Source organism: Corvus kubaryi, unplaced genomic scaffold (genome assembly GCF_017639235.1).
Source record: "Corvus kubaryi isolate FWS band 111438036 unplaced genomic scaffold, C.kubaryi_AGA036_p1.0 65012, whole genome shotgun sequence".
NCBI lineage: Eukaryota > Metazoa > Chordata > Aves > Passeriformes > Corvidae > Corvus > Corvus kubaryi.
In genome coordinates, this window is record NW_024581693.1 from 40,984 (window position 1) to 62,933 (window position 21,950).

At 36.0% G+C, this 21,950-nt stretch overlaps 1 protein-coding gene across 1 annotated transcript in view; it reads right to left on the reverse strand.

Annotated features, from left to right (window-relative positions):
- Positions 1-231: 231 nt before the first annotated feature.
- LOC121672859 (fibroblast growth factor 14-like) overlaps positions 232-21,950 on the reverse strand; it is a 41,697-nt gene continuing 19,978 nt past the window's right edge. The window contains exons 2-3 of the mRNA XM_042045765.1: positions 9,504-9,614; positions 232-1,344 (exon numbers count right to left, since the gene is read on the reverse strand). Coding sequence (XP_041901699.1) covers positions 1,214-1,344; positions 9,504-9,614 — 242 coding nt within the window. The 3' untranslated portion in view covers positions 232-1,213. The remainder of the gene's footprint in view (positions 1,345-9,503; positions 9,615-21,950) is intronic.

The following is a 21,950-nucleotide window of genomic DNA, read 5'->3' on the forward strand; positions in this document are numbered from 1 at the left end:
TGAGATGGAACTGGAAAGCCAGTAATTAATTTTCTCTAATAGCTCGAGGTTTTTCCTTCTAGTTTTCTTCCTTCTGATAGCAAATACTGCATGTTTTCCTGTGATAGAATTTTTATTTTGAATAAATGCAAAAAAAATGTAAATCATACTGCTGGAATTTCAGCAGTTTCCAGCAGGCATTTTCTGAGAAAGAATTTTCTCTTTGTCTTGACATTGACATTCAAGATTAGTTCCATTTTTTCTTCCTAATTAGCTTTTCCAAGACAATTGTATGTTTGAAACAAACAGAATACTTTCCCTCAGGGCATCAGAAACTTAATCTTTCTAATTTCCTTTCAACAGACATTGAAAACAAAGAAGTGTGTTGTAACTCAGTTGGGAATTAAGAACCATGTGACATAAAAAAATGGGAAAAGCACTATGTACATAAATTTAACACAGATATCAATAAAAATATAGTAATGAAAAATCCTTTAAGCCACCTTGTTAATACCTGACAAAACTGCCTGTTCACATTAAAGTAGCTTTGCCTTTTAAAGGAAGTTAGGGCACTAAATTTACACAAAACTGAGGAATTTTATATTCACAACAACGCACTGAGTGATTAGCATTAAATCATTGAAATATCATAAACAATCTGAGATCTTTCCAGTCACTTTATCCAGCAGCCTTCTTTGTACTCAAAAGTTTTTTTTTAAACTTTGATCATTCCACAAAGATAATAGTCCCTCACAGAGCTCTTTATTTTCCTTATATTTGATATAAAAAAATCAATAATGCTAAGCATACAGTTACAAGATTATGGTGATAAACCATAAGACTGTTAATGACCTTCTAGATGGAAGCTGCACTCATAAATCTCATCAATAAAAGTAATGGTTAGAGCAGTTTTTGGATTCCGATCAACAAGCCACTAAGAAAATAACTGCAGGTCTCTATTTAAAAATTTTGGAGAATTGAATTGAAAATTCTAATCTTTGTGGCATATGGCACTCTACCAGTATAGCCTACCAGGAAAAGAGCTCTATGGTATGTTTTTTTAGGATTGTTAACATGCAGACTTTCATACGTCGTACACAGTAATTTCTAGTGTATCCCATCTGGAGATAAGGCTGCACACAACCCCGGTGTGTGTAACATACAGACATTGCGAATTCCTTAAAAGTGGACACACGTCTCATTCCTGTGTAGATTTCAAGTTCAGCTGTGCCTCTTAAACAGAGTCCAGCAAAATACTTACTGATGTGTAGAGGAAACCTTCTCCATTTAGGGCTATATACAACCCAGTCTTTACACCCTGGATAGCGACAACTCGAAGTCCCACTGGTATAAGGTTGAATAAAGCTGTGAAGGAAAAGCATGACCAGATATAAATATGCTACGGTTAATACAATATTCAAATAAACATAATTAGCAAAAAGAAAAAAAAATAGTTCCTCTATAATTTTTTAATGCTTTTAAAATTAGACTCACTCAGAAAATCTTGCTTCTCTGATTCTGGCAAGTAGCTCTGTATTTTCTTGGGCATTTTTAAGGTTTTTGGTTAAGAGGTGTCCTCATTAAAGACTGATGTCAAGGGGTCTGTGATTTCAATTTTCTTTTTTCTTTGCTTTTGTGAATGATATATTTGATAGAAGCAGTAAGACACTGGTGTCAGGTAATGAAAAAGGCTTATCATAGTTCATCAAAGCACTGAAATATGTGCCTGACTCTAAATGTGCATAAATGTTATTGAACTGAATACAGAACTTGGCATAATAATAAGAAAATAGTTAGAAAACCACCTAATAACAAATACCCTAGAAATACTATATACTTCTGTAGTAATCAAAACAGCCACAACTTTGATTACTGTCTGAAAAAAGACCAGTGTGAAGAGTGGGAGTTTACCAGCCTCACCACAGAAAAACACAACTTGTTTAAGTAGGTGGCAGGAACCAATTCTTCTAAAACTTATGCCAGCACACACCTATCCTAAGTTTACTGACTCATGCTAGAAAATGAGATGCAAAGCACACATCAGTCTTGGAGCAAAATACCTCGGTGAGACAGCGCTCACGCTAAATGTTTTTCCACTGTGGATGAGCCAGGGGCACCCAAGTCCTTGGATGAAAACCAAAAGCACAACATATGCAGTGGGGACTATGGTTCTATCAAGTCAGGTCTCAGGAACACAGTAACACCTACAATGAGTTCCTCAAAATTTAAGAAGGACATCCATAGGTGTGACCAAAAAGTGTCCTGTATGAGGCTATCTGTAATCAGAATGCCAGAGCTAGAGCCCAAATCAAGAGAAGAAGGATAATTTAATTGCAGTGGATAAACACATTTCTCAAGGTGTGAAAATTCCTGTTTGGTCAAAGGACAAAAATCCACAGTTTGTTTATGATGAAGATGATCAAGTCTTTACAACTGAGAAAAAACCATAGGTTAACTATTAGAAAGATAGGAGTTTATAAAAAAAAAAGAGACACCTTTCCTTCGGCATTGTCATGCAGAAAAAGAATGTGTAACATTAGATCATTTTAGGAACACACAAAGCCAACATAAAGCTAGGAATTGTAGCAGAGTACTTCCCAGAGCAGTAGAAAGAAAAATATATTCAAAAGAGCTCTAGAAGAACTGAAAACAATTTGGCAGGTTTACAAAGAAAATAAAAGAGATTATAAGAATTAGCACAAATAAACAGCATTTTAATTTCTGTCATTTCCAAAATTCTCCATTACGCTAGGATATTACAGTGCTGTTTACTAAAAAATATTTGGTACAGACAAGGTTCCTTCTCTAATAGATGTAAAACAGTGAAATATGGCACTCACAGAAAAGATATCCTAAGAGTATATAGGCTAAACACTGCACGGCTTGAGGGCTTTTAGTTCAACAAAATTTGGGAGCTAAAAATTATTTATAAAGTCATTACCCTCGAAACAATGTCAAAACCAGCAAAATCACTGCTGTGGGTTGTGGAGGGGGAGAATTGAGCTTGGGTTTTTTCCTAGAAGAAAAGAAATTTCAGGAGGAAACCTGCACAGGAACACCATGCTAAAGGAGTGAAGAAACAATTGAGGGGACACCAGGAAGGAAAAGCAAACAATACTTGTATAAAGAAAAGAAGTGAACACAAAAGACAAGTCAGCCATGAGAACTAGGTCAGCTAATGAAAAATAACTCCAAGTCACAGTGGTTCAGTCAAAACTTCTGGATGCTAGATATTATTTTCTGTATTACAAATAAAAATAAAGCACCAAAGCTAGAAAAAAAAAGAAAAAAATCCAACCACCACTGAACAAGAATTACAGGCCTGTAACACATCAGTGTTTAATGCAGCCTATAAAGCTACTGAAGTGGCTTATAGTTGCTGGTGAATTTAGAAAGCACTGTGGAGGGCATGTAATATATCTTTTACTGCCACCAAATTTTAATTGGAGATTTTCAGAGCTCCTGTAATTAGTCTAAACCCTTAAAATTTTAGAGTGCGAATTGCTGCAATTCTGCACACACAGAATATTCAATAAGTTTCACAAAATCTTTCAGACTTGAGTAAAACTAGGGAGGCCAGCCTACATTCAGCTATTGATTGACAAATATTCAGCAATGTGTTTCATACTGAGGTCAGCAAAACATGCACCAGTAAGGCACAGCATGTGGTTTTAATGTACTTTGAAGCTGGACAAAAGAAAATCAATTTCCTCCAGAACCTGACTGCACAGTACCCTTCACTGAGCAAGATTTTATTGTTCAATTACACATTTCAAACATTCTTAGGATTCACCTGTGCTATCCCTCATTCTAGTAAAAACCTGCTCTGAGAAAAGCAGAAAGCCTTCCAGAGTCTGCTGGCATTCCAGTTCTGCACAGCCAAACCTATATTCTTACCTGAGGGCGTTGTTAAAAAGAGCCATGTCCCCTGCTCCCTTCTATCTTTAAGGAAATGATCCAAAACCAAAACCTGGGGTGTGGGGAGTGAGGTCCCTGAACATCTTTATGTGCCTAAAGCCAGTTCAATGAGTCCACAGATGAGTCGAGAGAAGGGGAACCGTCCAACAGCCCAGGAAATATAGCTGTGCCTGGTGCTCAGTGTGCCCATGCTGCATGCTTAAGTAGAAAGCCTGGCAATTCCAAATGTAAGAAAGATGTGGGAACATCAGGGAAACCAAGGGAACTGATTGGCAAAAATGGTCCAAGTAAAACCCCTTCTCCTCTTCAGTGCTGTGCGCACTCCCTTAGCTTTGCATTGTATTCTATCTAAACCACAGCCATAAAGCATTTGGGTTCTCCTCCTTTTCCTAAGCCTGCAAGCCTACTCCCACCGCAACAATATCAGAAAATGAGAGTGGGGACAGTTAGCAGGAACAACTTGCATGAAAAAGGATTATTGGTTTAGGTTTCATGGAGGAGACTTGCAGGAACTTCCGATCTGAGTTGGATTCTAATCCTCAAAAAGTTTTACCAAAAGTTTGAGTCCACTTTTTTTTTATAAGCAGTCACTCCTTTCTTGAGCAAAACACAAAACCGCCACATAACTTTTTCCTTCTCTTGTGTTATACCAACACAGTCCATTAACTTGAAATCTGAAATGCCTGAATTCAGATATTTCCATGTGCTCGTGAAAGTCTATTGAGGTACAGCTGACTTGTAGCTACAAGAAAATTGCTATTACAGCTCCCTGTTTTTCTCAAGATCTTGCTATAAACCGATGGCTTAAGAGTTACAAACTTGCAGCCTCTTCTGCATGCACACTGCCCTCGTGACAGTTAACAAAACTTTCCACAGCACCAAATGTCCAATCAGATCAAAGTAACCATTTCTTTAATTTATTTTCATCTGCAGGCCCACAGACAAAAATGACAACTCCACCAAAACATCTTTTAGATTGGCAATGACTGCAAGGAGGTTGCTGTTGAGAGGTTTGTCCATGCATTTCTTATGGAGCAAACCCATTCCACCTGCCTGATGTTACAGAAGACATAATTAAAACTTTTTTTGAGCATGACTGAACATTGACCCTATCAGACTAAGATTATGCCAGTGGGAGAAACAGGCTTATCTAACTCCCAGAGGTGGTGTAAATAGATGATTAAATGCCTGTATAATTCTTTGAAGACAAACTTGAGTAAAAACCAGTGCAAGTATCAGGTGGCAGATATTTCAGTGCAGTAATGCAAAATTAACATTCATTAATCCAAATTTAACAGCACTGCAGGTGTTTTTTTCCTAATCTTTATGTGCTTTATTTCTATCTAATTATCTCCTTTACCTTTCAAGGGTGCTGTAAAGATTATTTTATGAGTATCTTCAAACCAAAATATGATAGTGGTAGGTATTTTATAAAGACATTAAAAAGTTAATACTTCCACATTCAATTTGGAAGATATAAATGGACCATTAGAAGCATGCATTCATTAAAAGATGAAAATAAAGAAATGTTAAATGGTTGCAGGATTTCTTGAAGAGCAACAATACCAGGTACGAAGCACCATAAAGGAGGTAAAGCATGTTGCAGCATCATAAAAGATGTGCACAGTACAGCCAAATCAAAGTTTCTTGGATAAGGTTCACTTTCTTATTTATCAGTTTATGAAATAAGACTACCAATGAGTAATGCTCTTTCAATTAGAGAATATTATAAACATGGTATAAACACGACTGAAATTTCATAAGGGGCACAAATTGCAACATTTGACGGTTCCTATGAAGGAAAGTATAATCTATGTTGCATTTTTTCAGTGATTGTTGCCTGAGATACACTCTAGGTGAATTAAAACAAGTGATAGAGCTGCAAGATTCAGGGTTTCAATCTCAGAAATTAGAGTTGGAATTTTCTGTTTCTCAAATCAATTAGTCTTCCTACTAAACCTACCCTTCATTCATGAGACAAAACTTTGAAGATAGACCAAAGCCTAAAAATGAGCTGGTGTAGGTGGGGAGGACAGGAGGAGAATGTAATGCTTGTTACTACAAGCACACATGAAAATAGTTTCTATTTCTTTTTGAGTTCTGTGTAGTAGCTTGTGTTTCCTAAGTAATAATGATGAGGCCAGTGAAGCAAGTTGCATTTGCACCTGTAAAATCCAGGAAAATCAGTGTGAGATAATGACAGCTACACTGAGTAGGACCTCAGTAACCACAGCTACAGCTTTAACTACAGTCGCTCCTGCCCTTTGCTGCAAGCAAGACACAAAAGCAAACCAGAAACTGTAAGGCATTAGAGAAAATAAAAAAAAAACCCAAAACTAAAACAAGATATCTCTGAGAGCAGGGCAAAAAAAAAAATACAGACTGTACACACAAGATTGTTTGGCTAACAGCCTTGATTTGGTGAAGTGATTTAAGGAAACTCAGCACCATTAAGCAATAGGTGCATTTATTACCATTGTTTCATGAAACATCATTAACTCAGAAAAGTTATAAAAAGATATTACAGCAATGAACTGAAACCTGTTGGTCTGTTTAGGCTGGATTCTAATATCATGGCCATCAACATGAGCAGACGAAAGTACATTCAGGGATGCAATTACATGTCACATCTTTCTTCCTTTTTCATGCAAGCATTTGCGCACAGTGATAACAACACTAAAAGTATTGCCATCTCTCTCTGCAGTCTTTAGCCTTTACTCAAACTGGGACAATGAGCAGCTTACTAAAACCACTGGTACAACTCATTTTGACTTCAGATGGAAGCAAAGAGTCACATTAAAGGGACTACTGAGAAGCTTTAAAACCACCTTAGTCTTAGTTTGAGCTACCTCTCTATAACACTGTGACTCCAAAAGTGTGTAACTTATGTTTACTGACATACATATAAAATGAGAACAAAATGATATAGGCACTTGAGGGAGTTTTAATTTCAAGTACACCTCTAACTGCTTGACACAGAATACATGGCAGCAGCACAAAAAGTAGCAGCATGACTAAGCTTCAAACAGTTTCTTGCTGAAGACAAAAAAGAAATTGCATCTTTTTTCCTCTCCCTCACTCCTCGCTCCCTCTGGCTTCTCTGACACCCCGTTACTCAGTGGGCTCTCTTCAGGGACGGTGAATAGAGCAGAAGACAGGTGGAAGGCTGGCAGAGATGCACACCCTTTGGCAGTCTGTATTTCTTTTTTTTTATGAAATACACTTTAAATTGAAGTCATCCTCATTATCCAGGTAAATATTCTATCTGTCCTACAGACAGCTAATACATGTCCATCCCTTCACCCACTGAGCACATTAAATAGGCAGCCTGCAAGCACCACAGTCAGAAGCAGGATTTTCTCCCTTGGGCAGCTGCCAAAACTTATTCACTTGTAAGCCTCAGACAGAAATTATCATGCTAAGAAGCTCACAAAATAAAATATCAAAATACTAGAAATTCTATCCATGAGAAAATTATTGTTTTAAAGTGAGAGAAGGAAAAACAACATATGCTGCAATAAACAAAAGCAATAGAAAAAAAATTAAACAGGAAATGAAAGGAAACAGAGTGAAAAGGGAAAAAACTAACAGCGCAAAAGAAACAAACACATATTCATACATTAATGAATATACCAAGTAGATAAATCTTTTTGGCTCTTAATATAGTGTTGATACATATATACCAGCAAAATTTCCAATGGAGACTGTAGGCCTTCCTGGCAAACACAGTAATCTTGCATTCTTCTGTTCTAAACTGTCTTTAATAAAAAATATTGGAAAATTGGACTAGTTAAGAAAAAAAAAAATCACACCACTGAAAGACAGAAAAAAATGACTTTATGGAAAAAAAACCAAAACCCCACACCTTTATAGCCAGAAAATAATTTTGGAGAAAAACAAATTATCTAACAATATTTATACAAAATACTGCTATATGGAATTTGGTTGAGTTTTGAGAAGTTCAATATTTCAGAATATTTATAATATAGATTATTCATTCTGCATTTTGGTAAAACAAGAACAAGGGAGATAGGCATAGAGATGGAAAACCAGAAATGCACAGAAGAGGGGAGAGAAAGAGTAAATAAAAAAAGAGGACAATTTGTGAAGCTGACAACACCAAAAACAGAAAAGTAAGGCACTGCGGTCTAGCTTTGTAAAGGCTCCAAATCCATAGAGATCTAAGAGTTAAAAAACCTCTCAGAAATAACAATAAAACATTAGAAAATTGTTGCAGTCATACACACCTTCTCGCTGAAGCTGAAAATAAGAGAGATGGGCAGAGGGAGAGAGATACGCACTTATACCCTAAGACAGTTCTGAGACCTCATCTAGGCAAAGCTTCTAAAAAAAGTGATAATAATCTTGTCTTGCTTAAGGTCTTAGTATGTACTTCAGTACAGAAGTGGGGATGACAGATGGACACATTGAGGGAAGAAAAGAATTAAGGATGGGGGTGGGATGGGGAGGGCAAAGGAGGGAAACAAAAATACTTGGAAAACAAGCAGAGAGATACACAACAAAATATATTATCTAATTTTTCTCAGTTAGAAAAAAACCAAAACAAACAACAAAAGATGATCATGCGATGTGCTGATGAAAGGTGTTATAAATGACAGCTGTGCATCAATTAAAATCAAGACCTTACCAATGTAAAGCCGAAACCCCAAATACCTTAATTTTTGCAGCCTAATTCCAACATTTTTAAGGAAACTAAGGGGTTATTTATGTGTGCATAACAAGAAGATAAATATTGTGTATTAAAAGTGCTTAAAATAAAATTCAAGATGACACAGAAACGTTACTTAAATATGTCATGATAATTAAAATAAACAAAATACAAATCATATGTTTCTAGAGTAAGAATAGGTTTGTTTAATTACCATTTGCAGCTAAGTTATCAAACATATATATGCTCATTGAATGAAAATATGTGGCAGTATCATAGGAAAAGCATACCAAAGCAGCAACCCACACGGCCTTTAAAGACCTCTTTTGTTTGGAATATTTTTAAAAACTGCCACTGTTGCAGTCTCTGCAGTGGCAGAAAATCTCTTAACATCATTGGAATTCTTGCTGGTGGAGGGACTGTAGGATTTTTAGCCCCAGAATTTTTAGTACCTTCAGCAAGGTAATTTAGCATGTGTTTTATTAAGGACTTTGACAGTTTAGCATACATTTATTTGCTTGTAAATTCAGATTTTTCAGGGAAATTTAGTTTCCATCTCTTGTTATTTCATTGTTATTTATTGGAATATAAGAAATTTATGCTAGATAAAGAGCTTTAATTAAAAAAATTCTTTTATTATAATTTTACCACTTTCATAAAATTACCAGAAGACATTCATTGGCCTAAATATCTCTCTCCTAAGGTGCATGAGCACGTATGCCTTCCCCTTCAGAGGCAAAACATTTAGGCCAATGTCCTGCATGAGCCATGCTGGTGGTCATCAGCTGGTGGTGGTTCAAACAGACAGAACCCTCCTCTTTGGAACAAAACACATTCAGAACCCCTCCAAAGGCATTAACATGGTGCCTGTGCATACACATTTGAGCGATGCGATCTGCGTGTGCGATTAAGACATTCCCCTGGGGCAGTCACTTACTAGAATTACTGCTGTCATCCTTGGTTCCATCGAGACTTCCATCGGGGTGCATTTGCAAGTAGTAGCCTTGCCTGCAATATAACCTGGTCACTATACCCTTGAGCTGGGGATCTGAAAGACAAACATATTTTGTCACTAGCCTCAAAACTTTTTCCAAGAGTTATCCCTACTTCTCTCACTGTAGGAGGAAGTTTGGTGAAGCAGCAATGCTGTCTTAAAAGTAAGTACTAAAATAGGATGTGTGCTGATGGAGATCGAGAAAAATCTCTCTGCAGAGTGTTGTTAGCTCAGTTCTGTGTCCTGTTCTCTGCCTCCAACATCCTTGATTATCATTAATACAGGTGAAAGAGAAAAAAAAGAACACCCCAAATACCCACAGTCAAAAGCTTAAACCATATTAAGCCCTGCAAAAAAATTTTAGACTTCAGCAACAAGTATAGCCCATTACAGAAACTAACAAAACATTTGAAAAACCTTACTTGATTCATATATGTTAGCAACTTATTGTACTGCACGTAAGTTTTAGGGAAACTGGGTCGAAAAGACCTGTTTCCTTTCCTATCAAAAGTGGTAAACCTATCTGGTATAATTTACAACAGTACCATCTGAAGTTCCCAAAATATTTTAACCAAACTAGAAGCAGATTCAAGTCACCTGCCCTCTCCCACCCCCAGGGAATAACACCCACAATCAGGGCAAGACATAACCCATGTTCAATAGAAGGAAAAAGCTGAAAAACTTCTCAGTAAGCTAAAGCTACAGGAAATCCAGGTAGCTGAACAATGAAGGTACTCCATTAAATACGCTGCATTCATGAAAATTGCCAAGAATTGGGCAGGGAGTGCCGAGTCACAAAGTTTTTGATTCACAGCATAGATGTTGCCTTACCAAATCACAAACTGAGCTGTTGTAAAAGTGATTCAGAGAAAGAAGACATCACATCTTCAAAAAAATCAACAGAACTACCTCTGTGTGATATCAGTATTAATATCGTCAAACATTAACTATTAGGCCCAGTTCCAGGCCGCCAGTACATAAATTTGTGAGAAGGTTGGCATTAAAAGCATCTATATCATATCATGCTTAGCCCTGCTGTAATGCATTAAATTCATAAATACTTTGATACAGATATGTAATAAAATAAACGTGAACTTTGAAGGAAGACAGAAAGTATTTTCATGCAACCCTGTGGCCAGAATACAAAATTTGTGTATAATTGCTCTCACAATTAATCATGCTGAGTTACTTAGAGTATCCTAAGGGGATGTGAAAATAAACAGTAATAAACAAAACTGCCTCTAAGTGGTATGTACTGAAATTTCTATAGAGATTCAGTCCTATGAAATTATCCTGCAAATGTTTTTATTGAATATCCAAATTACGAAGTCATATTAAACAATAAGCCCATCTAAATTAAAAATAGAAGATTAAACTGTAAATATACTAAAAACTGTTACTATAAACAGTAACACCATAAGACTTCTGAGGCATGGAAATAAATAATTTAACAACTGAAGATCAACATATAAGCATATTACAACTTAATTTTTTAAAATTTATTTTAACTGCAAATTTTGCTTTCTGGTAATTTTTACATTTGCATAAGTTTGTCTTTATATATGAATACTCAGAAACAAATATTTTTAAAATTTTTAAACATGCTGAACTGTAATTCATTTGAATGTACTGTCTCCATCAACTTCATCAGGTAATTCAAAAGTATTTTCATAACTTAAAAATGAAAAGTGAGTTCCTCTTACATAGGCACTATTCCTGTCAAAGTAGGCTTTCAATGTGTACTTTCAAACTGACATGCTTGGTTAACACTTATTAAAAAGGCATCTTTAAAGACTAAATAAAAGTATAGTAAAAATATTATTAAAACTAGATCTTTAAAAATTATTTACAGGAAAAACATCAGCATTTTGAAAAACACTTTCTGTTCCCAAGGAATCATGAATAAGTGATTTTTTATCGACCCTTTCTAGTGCAAAGTTTCATAGGAAGGCAAAGTACAGTCAACTCACTGTCACCAGCTGTTTACATCTACTGCTTCAAGGGAAAAACGTCAAACTTAGAAGTCACTTTCAAAGTTGTTCTTTATACTCATTCTATTCATTTTTCTAAATTGACAAATTAAATCTACTTTCTAATGATCATTTGTCTGTTTTCATCAAAAGCATTATTTAACCCTGCTTTACCACTTATCCAAAATGATATTTGAATGAAAGTGAAATGACACATCAATCTTGATGCAAGTCATAATAAGACTGCTCCATACAGCTTCAAGGTAAATATCTCCATGATGAAGCAGACAATCCTGTCAGGCAAGAAGTTTATCTCTTCCCCTTGCAGAAAGATAAATTACTTTTTCAGGCCCTTTTTGAGACACCTGAGCAGCAAGCAGAGAAGAGAAATCTGCTAGTCCCTGTATTTCTGTATCATTTTATCTACCCTTTGTCTCTTAATAATATTACAGGAACAGTCTTAGCTTCAGGTGATTTAGAAATGAGTTTCTCAAATGCTTGTTGACCACACTTTTTAATTCTTTTTTCTTTTTGCTGTCTGCTGGACAGCAGTAGTGAGCAGCGATGCCCAGAAACAACAGCAGAAGATTGGTGCTGCCTGTCCACAAGTGTTCTGGGTGTGTTACCTTTTTAATTCTCACCACAGTGATGCAGACAGACAGACAGACCAGCATTTATTCTTACCCTTTAGCCCCCACACTCGCTTTTATCTTCCCATATGTGAAAGAAAGATAATGGCAAAAAAATACAGTAAAAAAATAAACCACAAACAAACAGGATGAGAGCATACAACCTCACCTAAGAGCTCCCAGCTCCCATGATTTTATTATAGAAGTTTTGCTACTAGTTCTCTTAAAATCCCAGCTGCTGCAGTGAGGTTATTTTGTGAACAATGTAATTTCTATTTAATTTTAAACACCTTGATTTCAGGGGAAATGAAACTAAAAAAAGCAAACTTCACCATGCATCAAAAATTAAGAGACAGTTCAACATCTCCTAATGATTTTTAAGCAATCTTATTTTGCACCTTGACTTCTGAGGTTGAACAGTTCAGCATGACATTTCAGCAATGTCCTACATTGGGAAAAATTATTCTGACTTGTTGTTATTAAAGGTTGTCTCTTAAAATTCAAAGCTATACTGAATGGACAAAGCAACAGCTCTTCAAGACTCTCTTTCACAGCAATCTGTGTGACAGCAGCCACTTGCAGCCCACTTTTCTTGCTTTTTTTTCCTTGTCAGTGGTGATGGCAGGATAGATGATTGCAGTTAGCATGAACACTCTGTCAGTAGCTTTTCTGATGTCCTCAACAAAGGCAGAGTTTAATTAAGATGTCTTCTCTCTCAAATAGTGGCTACAAAAATGGCTTTGGCATTAACTCACGACAGGCTGAGTGCAACTCTTGCTCTAGAAAAATTATGACACTTTATGTTTTGAATTGTGAATATTTTCTGTTCACAGAGAGAATGGCTTTAGCATGTACTTTCCCACTCCAACACACTGCCAGAACAGATTTAGAAACTACAGATTTAAAATAAACAAGGGAAAAAAAAAATCCTTAAATATGAGTGTTAAGACATAGACGAACTTAAAATGCTAAAAGAACAGTGGCGAATATGCCTATTGTATATTTAAAAAATTAGTCCCTTAGCATCCACTGGAGTTTTAATTTTTCGTTTTTACCAGAGGAAGGCTTTTTTTACTGTCATTATTTATTTCCTCCCTCCTCTGTGCAAAGATCCTAAATAAAAGCCTGCTGACAAGCAAATGCTTAATGGGGGGGGGGAGTCTCACATCAACTCACATTCTTATGGAGAATAAACTGCAGTATCCAGTCATCTACCAGTCTCTCACAAAATGAGTTGCTCAGTGGGCCAAGTAAAAGCCAGTATTTAGAAGTACATTCTGCTCAGATAGCAGAGCATCAAACTCATGATAACAACTGGTAACCCAGGTCCTTCATGTTTTACTTGTCCTTTATTCTTCACAATTCCATCCTGCAGTTCTCACTTTTGGATATTTCAGTGCTAAAAGTACCACTCACATTGGTCCAGGAAAAAAATAGAGCACCTTTTTCTTTAAGATTTATGGTACGCTGATAGTTACCATGACTTGGCTGTCATATCTTGCTCGCTGATGTTATGGTCAGCTTTTGTTAGGAATCTTCTCCCTCATCTATTAAGCTTTATTGAAATATAAAAAACCCCCAACATATGTATTCAGATTTTAAAAACAAAGTAAACCCCCCAAGATCCTGCAACCAGCAGATTTCTTTGGAAGCTGGAAAGTAAAATACCCACCCAAAGTCCAGAGTGTTTCATTCCCTCCAGACACATCTTCTCATTAGTTTGTAAGCCCTGGGAAGTGCAAAAGGGCTTCCTGACTTCTCGCACAAGAGTACTCTAACAGTAGTGTGTGTGTAGGGTGTGCTGGACTGGAATTCTTGCTGAAGCATCTCTAGTTTGTAAATAATTAACTACCCCCCTGCAGGCACCTTAGACCCCATCCACTATACCAGAGTTCAGGACATCTTCAACCCCTCACTGACTTCTGCACAGAAACTTATTGTTGCTTCAATGTCTGGATAACTTTTAAAACTTCAAACTTGTCTCTGTAGTGCTTAGTATTTCAGAAACTTTCCACTAAGCAATTCAACTCTGGAAGCAGGGAAAAAATGCCATGTAAAAATTACATTTTCTTTTTTGGATTATCATTTCAGGTATTTCAATTCCTGCTGTAATGCTTTTCCCAGTTTCCAAAAGTCATCTTCTTCTCAAGCACATTGCTTATGTTCAATTGCAACAGTACTCAAACAGGTACAGTTGTTATAGATTATAACATTACATTTTGCCTTGTTTTTGGCAAGCCTTGCATCATCATTCCAGCACATAAAGTGCAGGGTCTTCTGAAATGTGTGTTACACAATCATAAAGGCAAGCTTCCTGAAGCAAGTACATTGCCAATGGGGAATTCAAAATACAGAACTTTGTACTTCATTTAAAGGTGATAAAATCCTAAATAGGCATCTGAAACCATCCTTCATTATTAAAGCCTTCAGCTGTTCCAGTGATACAGCTCTTACATTCAAAAGCTTTATACACTCCTTAACTCCTTTATTAGACTGTCCTATCACCTGGTGTCTCAATGTTTCCAAGTTTCTGATCGTGTTTTTACTTTCTCTCATTGTTAATAGGAAATGATAAAATATGGACATTTATTTTATATGTTATTATTTTATTTTAGTGCTCTCTCATTTTAATAATTTTTTCAGTATCTCACAATGTGCATCAGAAAACTAAAATTTAATTAAAAACTTGAAAGAAAAATATTTTTGAAAGAAAGTTTTGCTCTATTCAGGGCAGAAGAGAAAAGCACATAATGTGAACTCAGAAAAGCAATAGCTTCCATTATTCCCTGTTCCCATAAGTAATAATAGTACTTGTTCTGAAACGAGGTGGCTTTCTCTTTGCTCACTTATTTTTCCGTTCTCATGATGATTACAGGGCACTCAACTTTGGTGTTTATTTTTAACTCTACTTTTTGTCCATTTATGTCTCACATCACAAGCTCATCTCCTGCAGAACCTCACTTTGAGAGCGCGGTTAAAAGACAGAAAGTCCTCCTACGTTCCTGCTCTGTCATTGTCATTGGCACTTCCACAGCGTTTATGAAATTTCCCAGTAAACTATGAAAGCAGGTTGGAGTTCTGCAAAATGGTTGCTTTTCTTGAAAGCCCCCTTTGTGCTGGTATCCTTGCCTTTGTGTTGAAAATGTTTTTATGTTAACTGCAAAATGCGCTCCCTTCCATTTGTGGGCACTGACATTTTGGCTCTGGGTCTCACAGTGCATTTCAAACTACATAAGACTTGTTTCTTGCTATATGGTTTTACTTGAACAAATTTGATCATCCACAGAATTACAGGAACTTGGCTTCTAGCTGGGATAATCTATATCTGTTCAGATTTACAAGGTGATTGGATTTAATAGACTTGTCTACAGCATAATAATTAACAGCCTCCTTTACCAGACATATTATTTTTGGAGTGTATTTGCTGGAAAGGAAGAAGTTTAGGTTGTTCAGAAATCACTTTGTTCCAAAATCACAATTTACATGGCCATAGTAGTTTAATTTTAGTAAATTCATTTAATAATTTCCATTTATCTTCCTACTGGACTACATTGTATAATTCTAATTGTTCTGATCTTGCAACACATGGATTTGTTGGGAAATTCCTGCCTGAACACTGCCTTCCACTTTTGACCCATGTTTCTCCTACTACACTAAAATTCAATGATCTCCACTTTCTTAATATCTAAATGATATCTAAGCTTAAGTTATACACAGGAATATGGAGAAAAAGCTGGTCTCTACTTCCAAGCTTACTTAGATAGCATCAGTCACAGTTTAATATATTTAACTAAAAAGCATCAACTTCCACTGATGAAAAAGCCCCATCTTTGCAACTATATTCACCTTCTCAATTTACTTTGAAATCCTAAAAATTCTACTGTCTAAATTCCATGCTAGAGAAATCTTGCTATTACAGTTTTTATTTGTTCTTTTCATTTTACATAAGCCTAAAAAATACCCAATATGTCTTACTGAACGTTAGGAACTTAGATAAAATAACATTCTAGTATTTTGTATTGAAACCCTTCCTATACCTGACCATCATAGTTCTACCTAGCATATTCTTGATTCTGAATTCTAACAGCAAAACATTAACATTATACAAAATATTGTTTAATGTTCCTCTTGGGAAAAAAAAGCATCAAGCAATAGATCCCAGAATTAAGTAATTTCTGTACCTTCAATTAGCAATAATCTCTGTTACCTTTCTATAAAAAGCTTTTGTCAAACGCCAAATATAATTTTTCTCACACTCAAAAAATACCAAAGCACAACATAGCAGCTTCTATTACCACTTAAGCTATGTATAAAATTTGACTAATGCACTGCCCTTGGAATCAGTAAATAAATGGGATTTAAGAATGAGATTTCTCTGAAGATGTCACTGAACATTGAAAGCACAATAGGATGGTCATAGATGACCTTTACAAATGTAACTGAATATATTTCACATAACACCTAACTTACAAAAGAATTAATTTGATACTCCCCTTCCTAAATAATTTCTATTTTTAGAAGTCAATGTTTGAACATTGCATTTGTATTTACTACCTTTACTACTTATCTCCTTGCATGCCGCATCATTAAGTAATTAAATATCTGAAGTCAGCTTCTATTTCTTTCACCAACTGACTTAGAACTAAATTTTAAAGTGCCTAAACAATCTATTTTACAAGAATTCAAAGCCATCAGAGTAATGGTTAATGGAGAGAGAATTAACAGGATAATTCGAATGCCAAGTATTGAATTCTACACCGCATTCCATTTTCTATTTTTGTATTCAGGAGGCTTCTGTAATATCAAGTGGCTGAGGTCTTTAACTTGTAATTAACTTTATTTAATTCTTGCCAGAATACATAAAAGTCCACATAATGAAGTGTATTCCCTCTGCTTTCAGATATGCAAAACCATCACTTCTGAAATATGTTTGTCAAGAGCATAGAGGATCATATTTACTTTTATTTTCTTGCCAGTGGCTCAAAATACTGTAATAAGCCATTCATATTATATTAAAGAAATTTTAGTTTACTGACTAGTCTAAAAATTGGAGAAAAACAGAAATTGCACTGCCAATGTACTGTGACAAAGGAGATTTGTCCTAGTTAGGAAGTGGTAATTAGAAATTGCAAAATATAGAATCATTAGGAATTGCAAGACATAGAATCATAGAATCATGTAGTTTGGAAAGACCTTTAAGCTGCTAAGGCCAACCGTTAACCCAGCACTGCCAAGTCCACCACCATGTTCCTTAGTGCCTCATCTACGTGTCTTTTAGACACCTCCAGGGATGGTGACTCCACCACTTCCTGGGGCAGTCTATTTCAATGCTTTCATCCTTCCAGTGAAGAATTTTTTTCTAATATCCAACCTAAACCTTCCCTGGCACAACTTGAGGCCATTTCCTATTGTCCTGCCACTTTTTACGTGGGAGAAGAGGCCAACCCCCACCTGGATACAGTCTCCTTTCAAGCAGTTGTAGAGGGTGATGTCGTCACCCCTGAGGCTCCTTTTCTCCAGTCTAAACAACCTCTGCTCCCTCAGCCACTCCCCGTAAGATTTTTTCTCATAAGATGTGTCAGAGACACATTGCAGAGCAAAATTAAATTTTCTTTGATAGCTGAACAACTTAAAAGTTTTCCTGGTTTCAGGTGGAGCAGATTTCAAATATCTCCTATTGTAGCAGTCTCTTTTTTTTACTGCCACCACAGATACATTACTACATTTTATAAAGTTACAAAAATCACAGGTTGTCATTTCCACATGACAGTTTGTTGAGCTGAGTAGACTGAGTTGAGATTTGTGCAGGTTTAAATATATAAATCAGAAAGCCAAAAGAAACAGGAATTATCCTTTTTCATCAGTACTAACAAATTAGTGCACAAATGTAAACTCCTGATTAATAACAAAATAAAAGCATTAAGTAGTAACCAAAGATAAATAAACCTGTTTCAGATTAAAAAACTCATTCAAAAGGAAATTAAGATGTTGATAAAACAATTACATTTCAATTTAGTGTTCAATAATTTACAAAACAAAGGGATTTCTTTTTTATATTGGACAGGAAAACATTTACTGTGAAAAATTTGGATCAATAAGCTGCCTTATAACCTTTAAAAAAGTAAAAAGGATTTTACTTAGTAGAACATCATGTATTTTTATATATTAGTATTTAATCCTCATGCTTTAACATATATCCTCATTGTCAAACCATTTCATTCACCAACAGTTTGAACAGATTTGTTTACAAAGACAAAATTTGTTTACAAAGAAATCGCAGCAAAGTGAGATCTGTTAAGTGCAAATTGCATTTCAGTCCTCTTCATGAACAAGCAATATTACTGGAGATGCAGGAATCCAAAGGAAAATTGATTGAGAAATGGATAATCCCATTGTGAAAAGGAAATAAATATATTTCCATATTAGTTATTAGTTAAGAACATTATTGTTTCTGTATAAGCAAGATTACAGAGGTTCCATCAGACAAGCAGACTGTTTGTGCTGTTAGTATGAATACAATGCCTTATTTACTTAGAAAAATATTTATTTGTCTAGGAAAGCATGAATGCACTGGCATTAAATCTTATAGAAGAGCTACAAAAGAATTTTTAATATCATTACACATACAGTGTCATTAACAATTTTTTAACATTTTATACGGCATTACATTCCTCTTTCACAAAGGGTTGCTGTTTTCACTTATAACCTCCAAAACTACTAAAAGCAACAGAGGTGAAAATGAGGCAGTACTACTAAAAAGAAGTATAATTGAGGGTCTTCTGTTTTTTTCATTTATTTATTTTTTTAAAAAATTATATACCGAAGAAAGGACATGAGTTACTGGAAATGGATTATTAAGAACTCTTTGAACCAGAAAATAGCAAGACAAACTAAATATGAAGTTAATGTGTAACTAAGTGTTACCTGGGAATGCTCTTTAACCAGGGAAGAAATAACAGACTTTTTCCTATATTTTATTCTACCATATACACAAGCACTTGTACATTTTATTTGTGAGAATGCAGTGAGATGGAGAGACAGAAAGAGAAGCAATGCCTGGCTGCTTTGGTTTCCTGAGCTAATTTTTTCCCAAATTCTCCCTGTGAGAAAGAGAAAAGTCCATTCAGCCTGCAGATTGCAAGGCTTTATAATCTCTGGTATTAAACACAATTCAGAAATCCTAAGAGTAGAACCTCGGAAAACTGATTTTCAGAGACAAGAAAATAATCCCCTGCACTTGAAGAACACAGTCTGAACATTTTAGAATTCTGAATAAGAGAGTAAGTTCTTCTATCATCGGTATGACAAAACCATACCTCTTTACTGAAGCTACTCTCTGCCTATTTTTTGAGTTTGAGGTTTTGGGCCACACCTTCAAGGCTTTTTTGTCTTCTCCCCATCTCTCTATCCAAGAAAACTTGGGATACACAGAAAGAAAACAAATTATTGTGAAGTTACATGACCCCAGGATCTGGGCTTTAAGGAAATCAGTAGAATTTGACACTAATGATACAGGACAATCACAGCAAACTGTGACAGGCAGTCACTCAACTAGAACCTCTTTGAGGGACTTCAGCACACCAGCCTTCCTTCTCTTCTCAGTCTTTTTTCAAGACTGACTCTAGCAAGAAAAAAAGGCACGGCTAAAACTGGCAAATTCCATTTATTCTAGCTAATGCTCCTAGAGGAAAAATAACAGATAAAAAAATCCCCAAACAAAACCATTTAGATTACTGTGAATGTTTTGGAAACACTATTTAGTCCTGATATTTAGCTACTAACCAGAAAATATTCAGAACAATAATCATAGCATCTATGAGGAAATGTGCAGAATCACTTCAGATCAACTTGATTATTCACTAATAAGGAGTAAATCTTCCAGTTCTGAATCTTTTTATGATATAATGGAGGTTCAGAAGAGACTACTCAGCCACTCACTGTCACCTACAGAAAATGAAAGTATTGTATAAAGTATCTCAAGATTGAAAATATCTGCTAGGTTTTGGAGGAGCTTGTTCCTGTTTGGCTCAAAGTTGGTTCATGTTTTGATGATGACCTGCCCAAAAATACCTCAAAAACACCGATAGAGATTTCAATCTCTGAATCTAAATTTTATTAAAACACAGACCAGAACATATAGCTTTAAAATATATAAACTGAAAATGAAATAAAAAATAAGAGCTTGATAAGGAATCTCCCATCCTATCTAGTGCAATTTTACAGTGATTGCATGATCTGTTTTTTTTCAACCTGCTTTCCCTCCAGTGCAGCTTTCTCATCATGGCTATGCATCTGCCATATGTACTTTCTTAACATGTTCAGATTACAGGCCTTCCTTCCACAATTTCTCACATGCTGTCTTTCACTCCCTACCTACTGTACTCTCATTCCTTTCTTGTTTCCCAGCTTTATTCTTGTTCAGGTATTGTTTTCCAGCTGTGCACATCCAACAATGCTGACTATTCAAGAGGACATAAGAAGATAACACTCTACCCTGCTGCCTAATCACATCTTAACTTTAATAACAAAATAGATTTGTAAGCTTATACAAATAAAACAAATTTGCCTTCAGTCACATATATCATTCTTTACAAATTTACAGAAACAGATTCTCTTCAGGCTGTGAACTTAACAGAAGATACAAACTTCACCTTGTAGCTACCAGGAAATTCAGTGCAGTCTATAATTTCTGGTCGTGTCATAGAGGTATATAAGCACAAAGAGCCAAACCCATCGGCAACTTCATCAGCCATCCAGCTGCGTTTTGCAAAGTAGTGAGTCAGACTGAAGAACCATGGCAGTTTCAAATGTGTATTTTCTCTCAAGATGTGTAATACAAAACTGACAAAAAACCCCGAACCAAAACATATTCCTCAAGGCTGCTGAGCCACAACACTTACATAACTATGGCTCCTGCTTTCACTGTCTGCTTGGCTAAAAGAGTTAACAGCATCATCATTCCTTGTCAAGTCTGGCATCATCTCTTAATTTCTTACAGATGTCCAATTATGTGTGAAGATACTAAACGAGGCAAATTCCAGACCTCCTTCCTTGGTGTCTCCCAATAAAGTAAGAGGTGACATTCCTCTAACCACGTATGGACATCTTCCCCGGAGCTAGTGATTTTTAACTCTTTCAAGATGGAGTAGTGAGAAAGAGGTAGCTCATTCTGAAGGACAGGCCAAAAACGCACTGAATTAACTACACCCAAGAGAGCTTACTTATCCACCCAAAACATATATCATGTGCTCTTCAGACCTGTTCACACTCTGGATGCACTAATGCTCTCCACACTTTGGACAAGTCTTTTCACCCCCACCCCAAGACTCAGCTCCAGTCCTGTCAGATTGATCTGGTTGGGCCAGAATTATGGCCAGCTCCAGACAGCAGCTCATTCACTCTTATGTTGTGTTAGGAGACCTACCTATACTACAAAAATTCAACCATATGGGCACAACTAAATTTAAACTAGCTTGCTTAGCATCCTCAACTATCAGCTACTGATTTTTCTCACACCAGGACTTCCACTCCACCCTTCAATTTGAAGCTTGTCCTGAAAACCACTTTAAAGAATACACAAATTCAACTAGCATGTTTTAAACAGAAATCAAAAGCAATTTCATTCTCCAGATCCATGTGTTTCTACTGCAGCAATCACTTGTGAGAGCCAGGCAAGACTGAGGTGTTAACCATGTGATCCAGCATTCAGGAGACCCAACAGGTATGCTTCTAGAGCAGAAATTACAACATTTTCTGAGTATTAATATCAAACCCGCTTTAAATCTCTTATA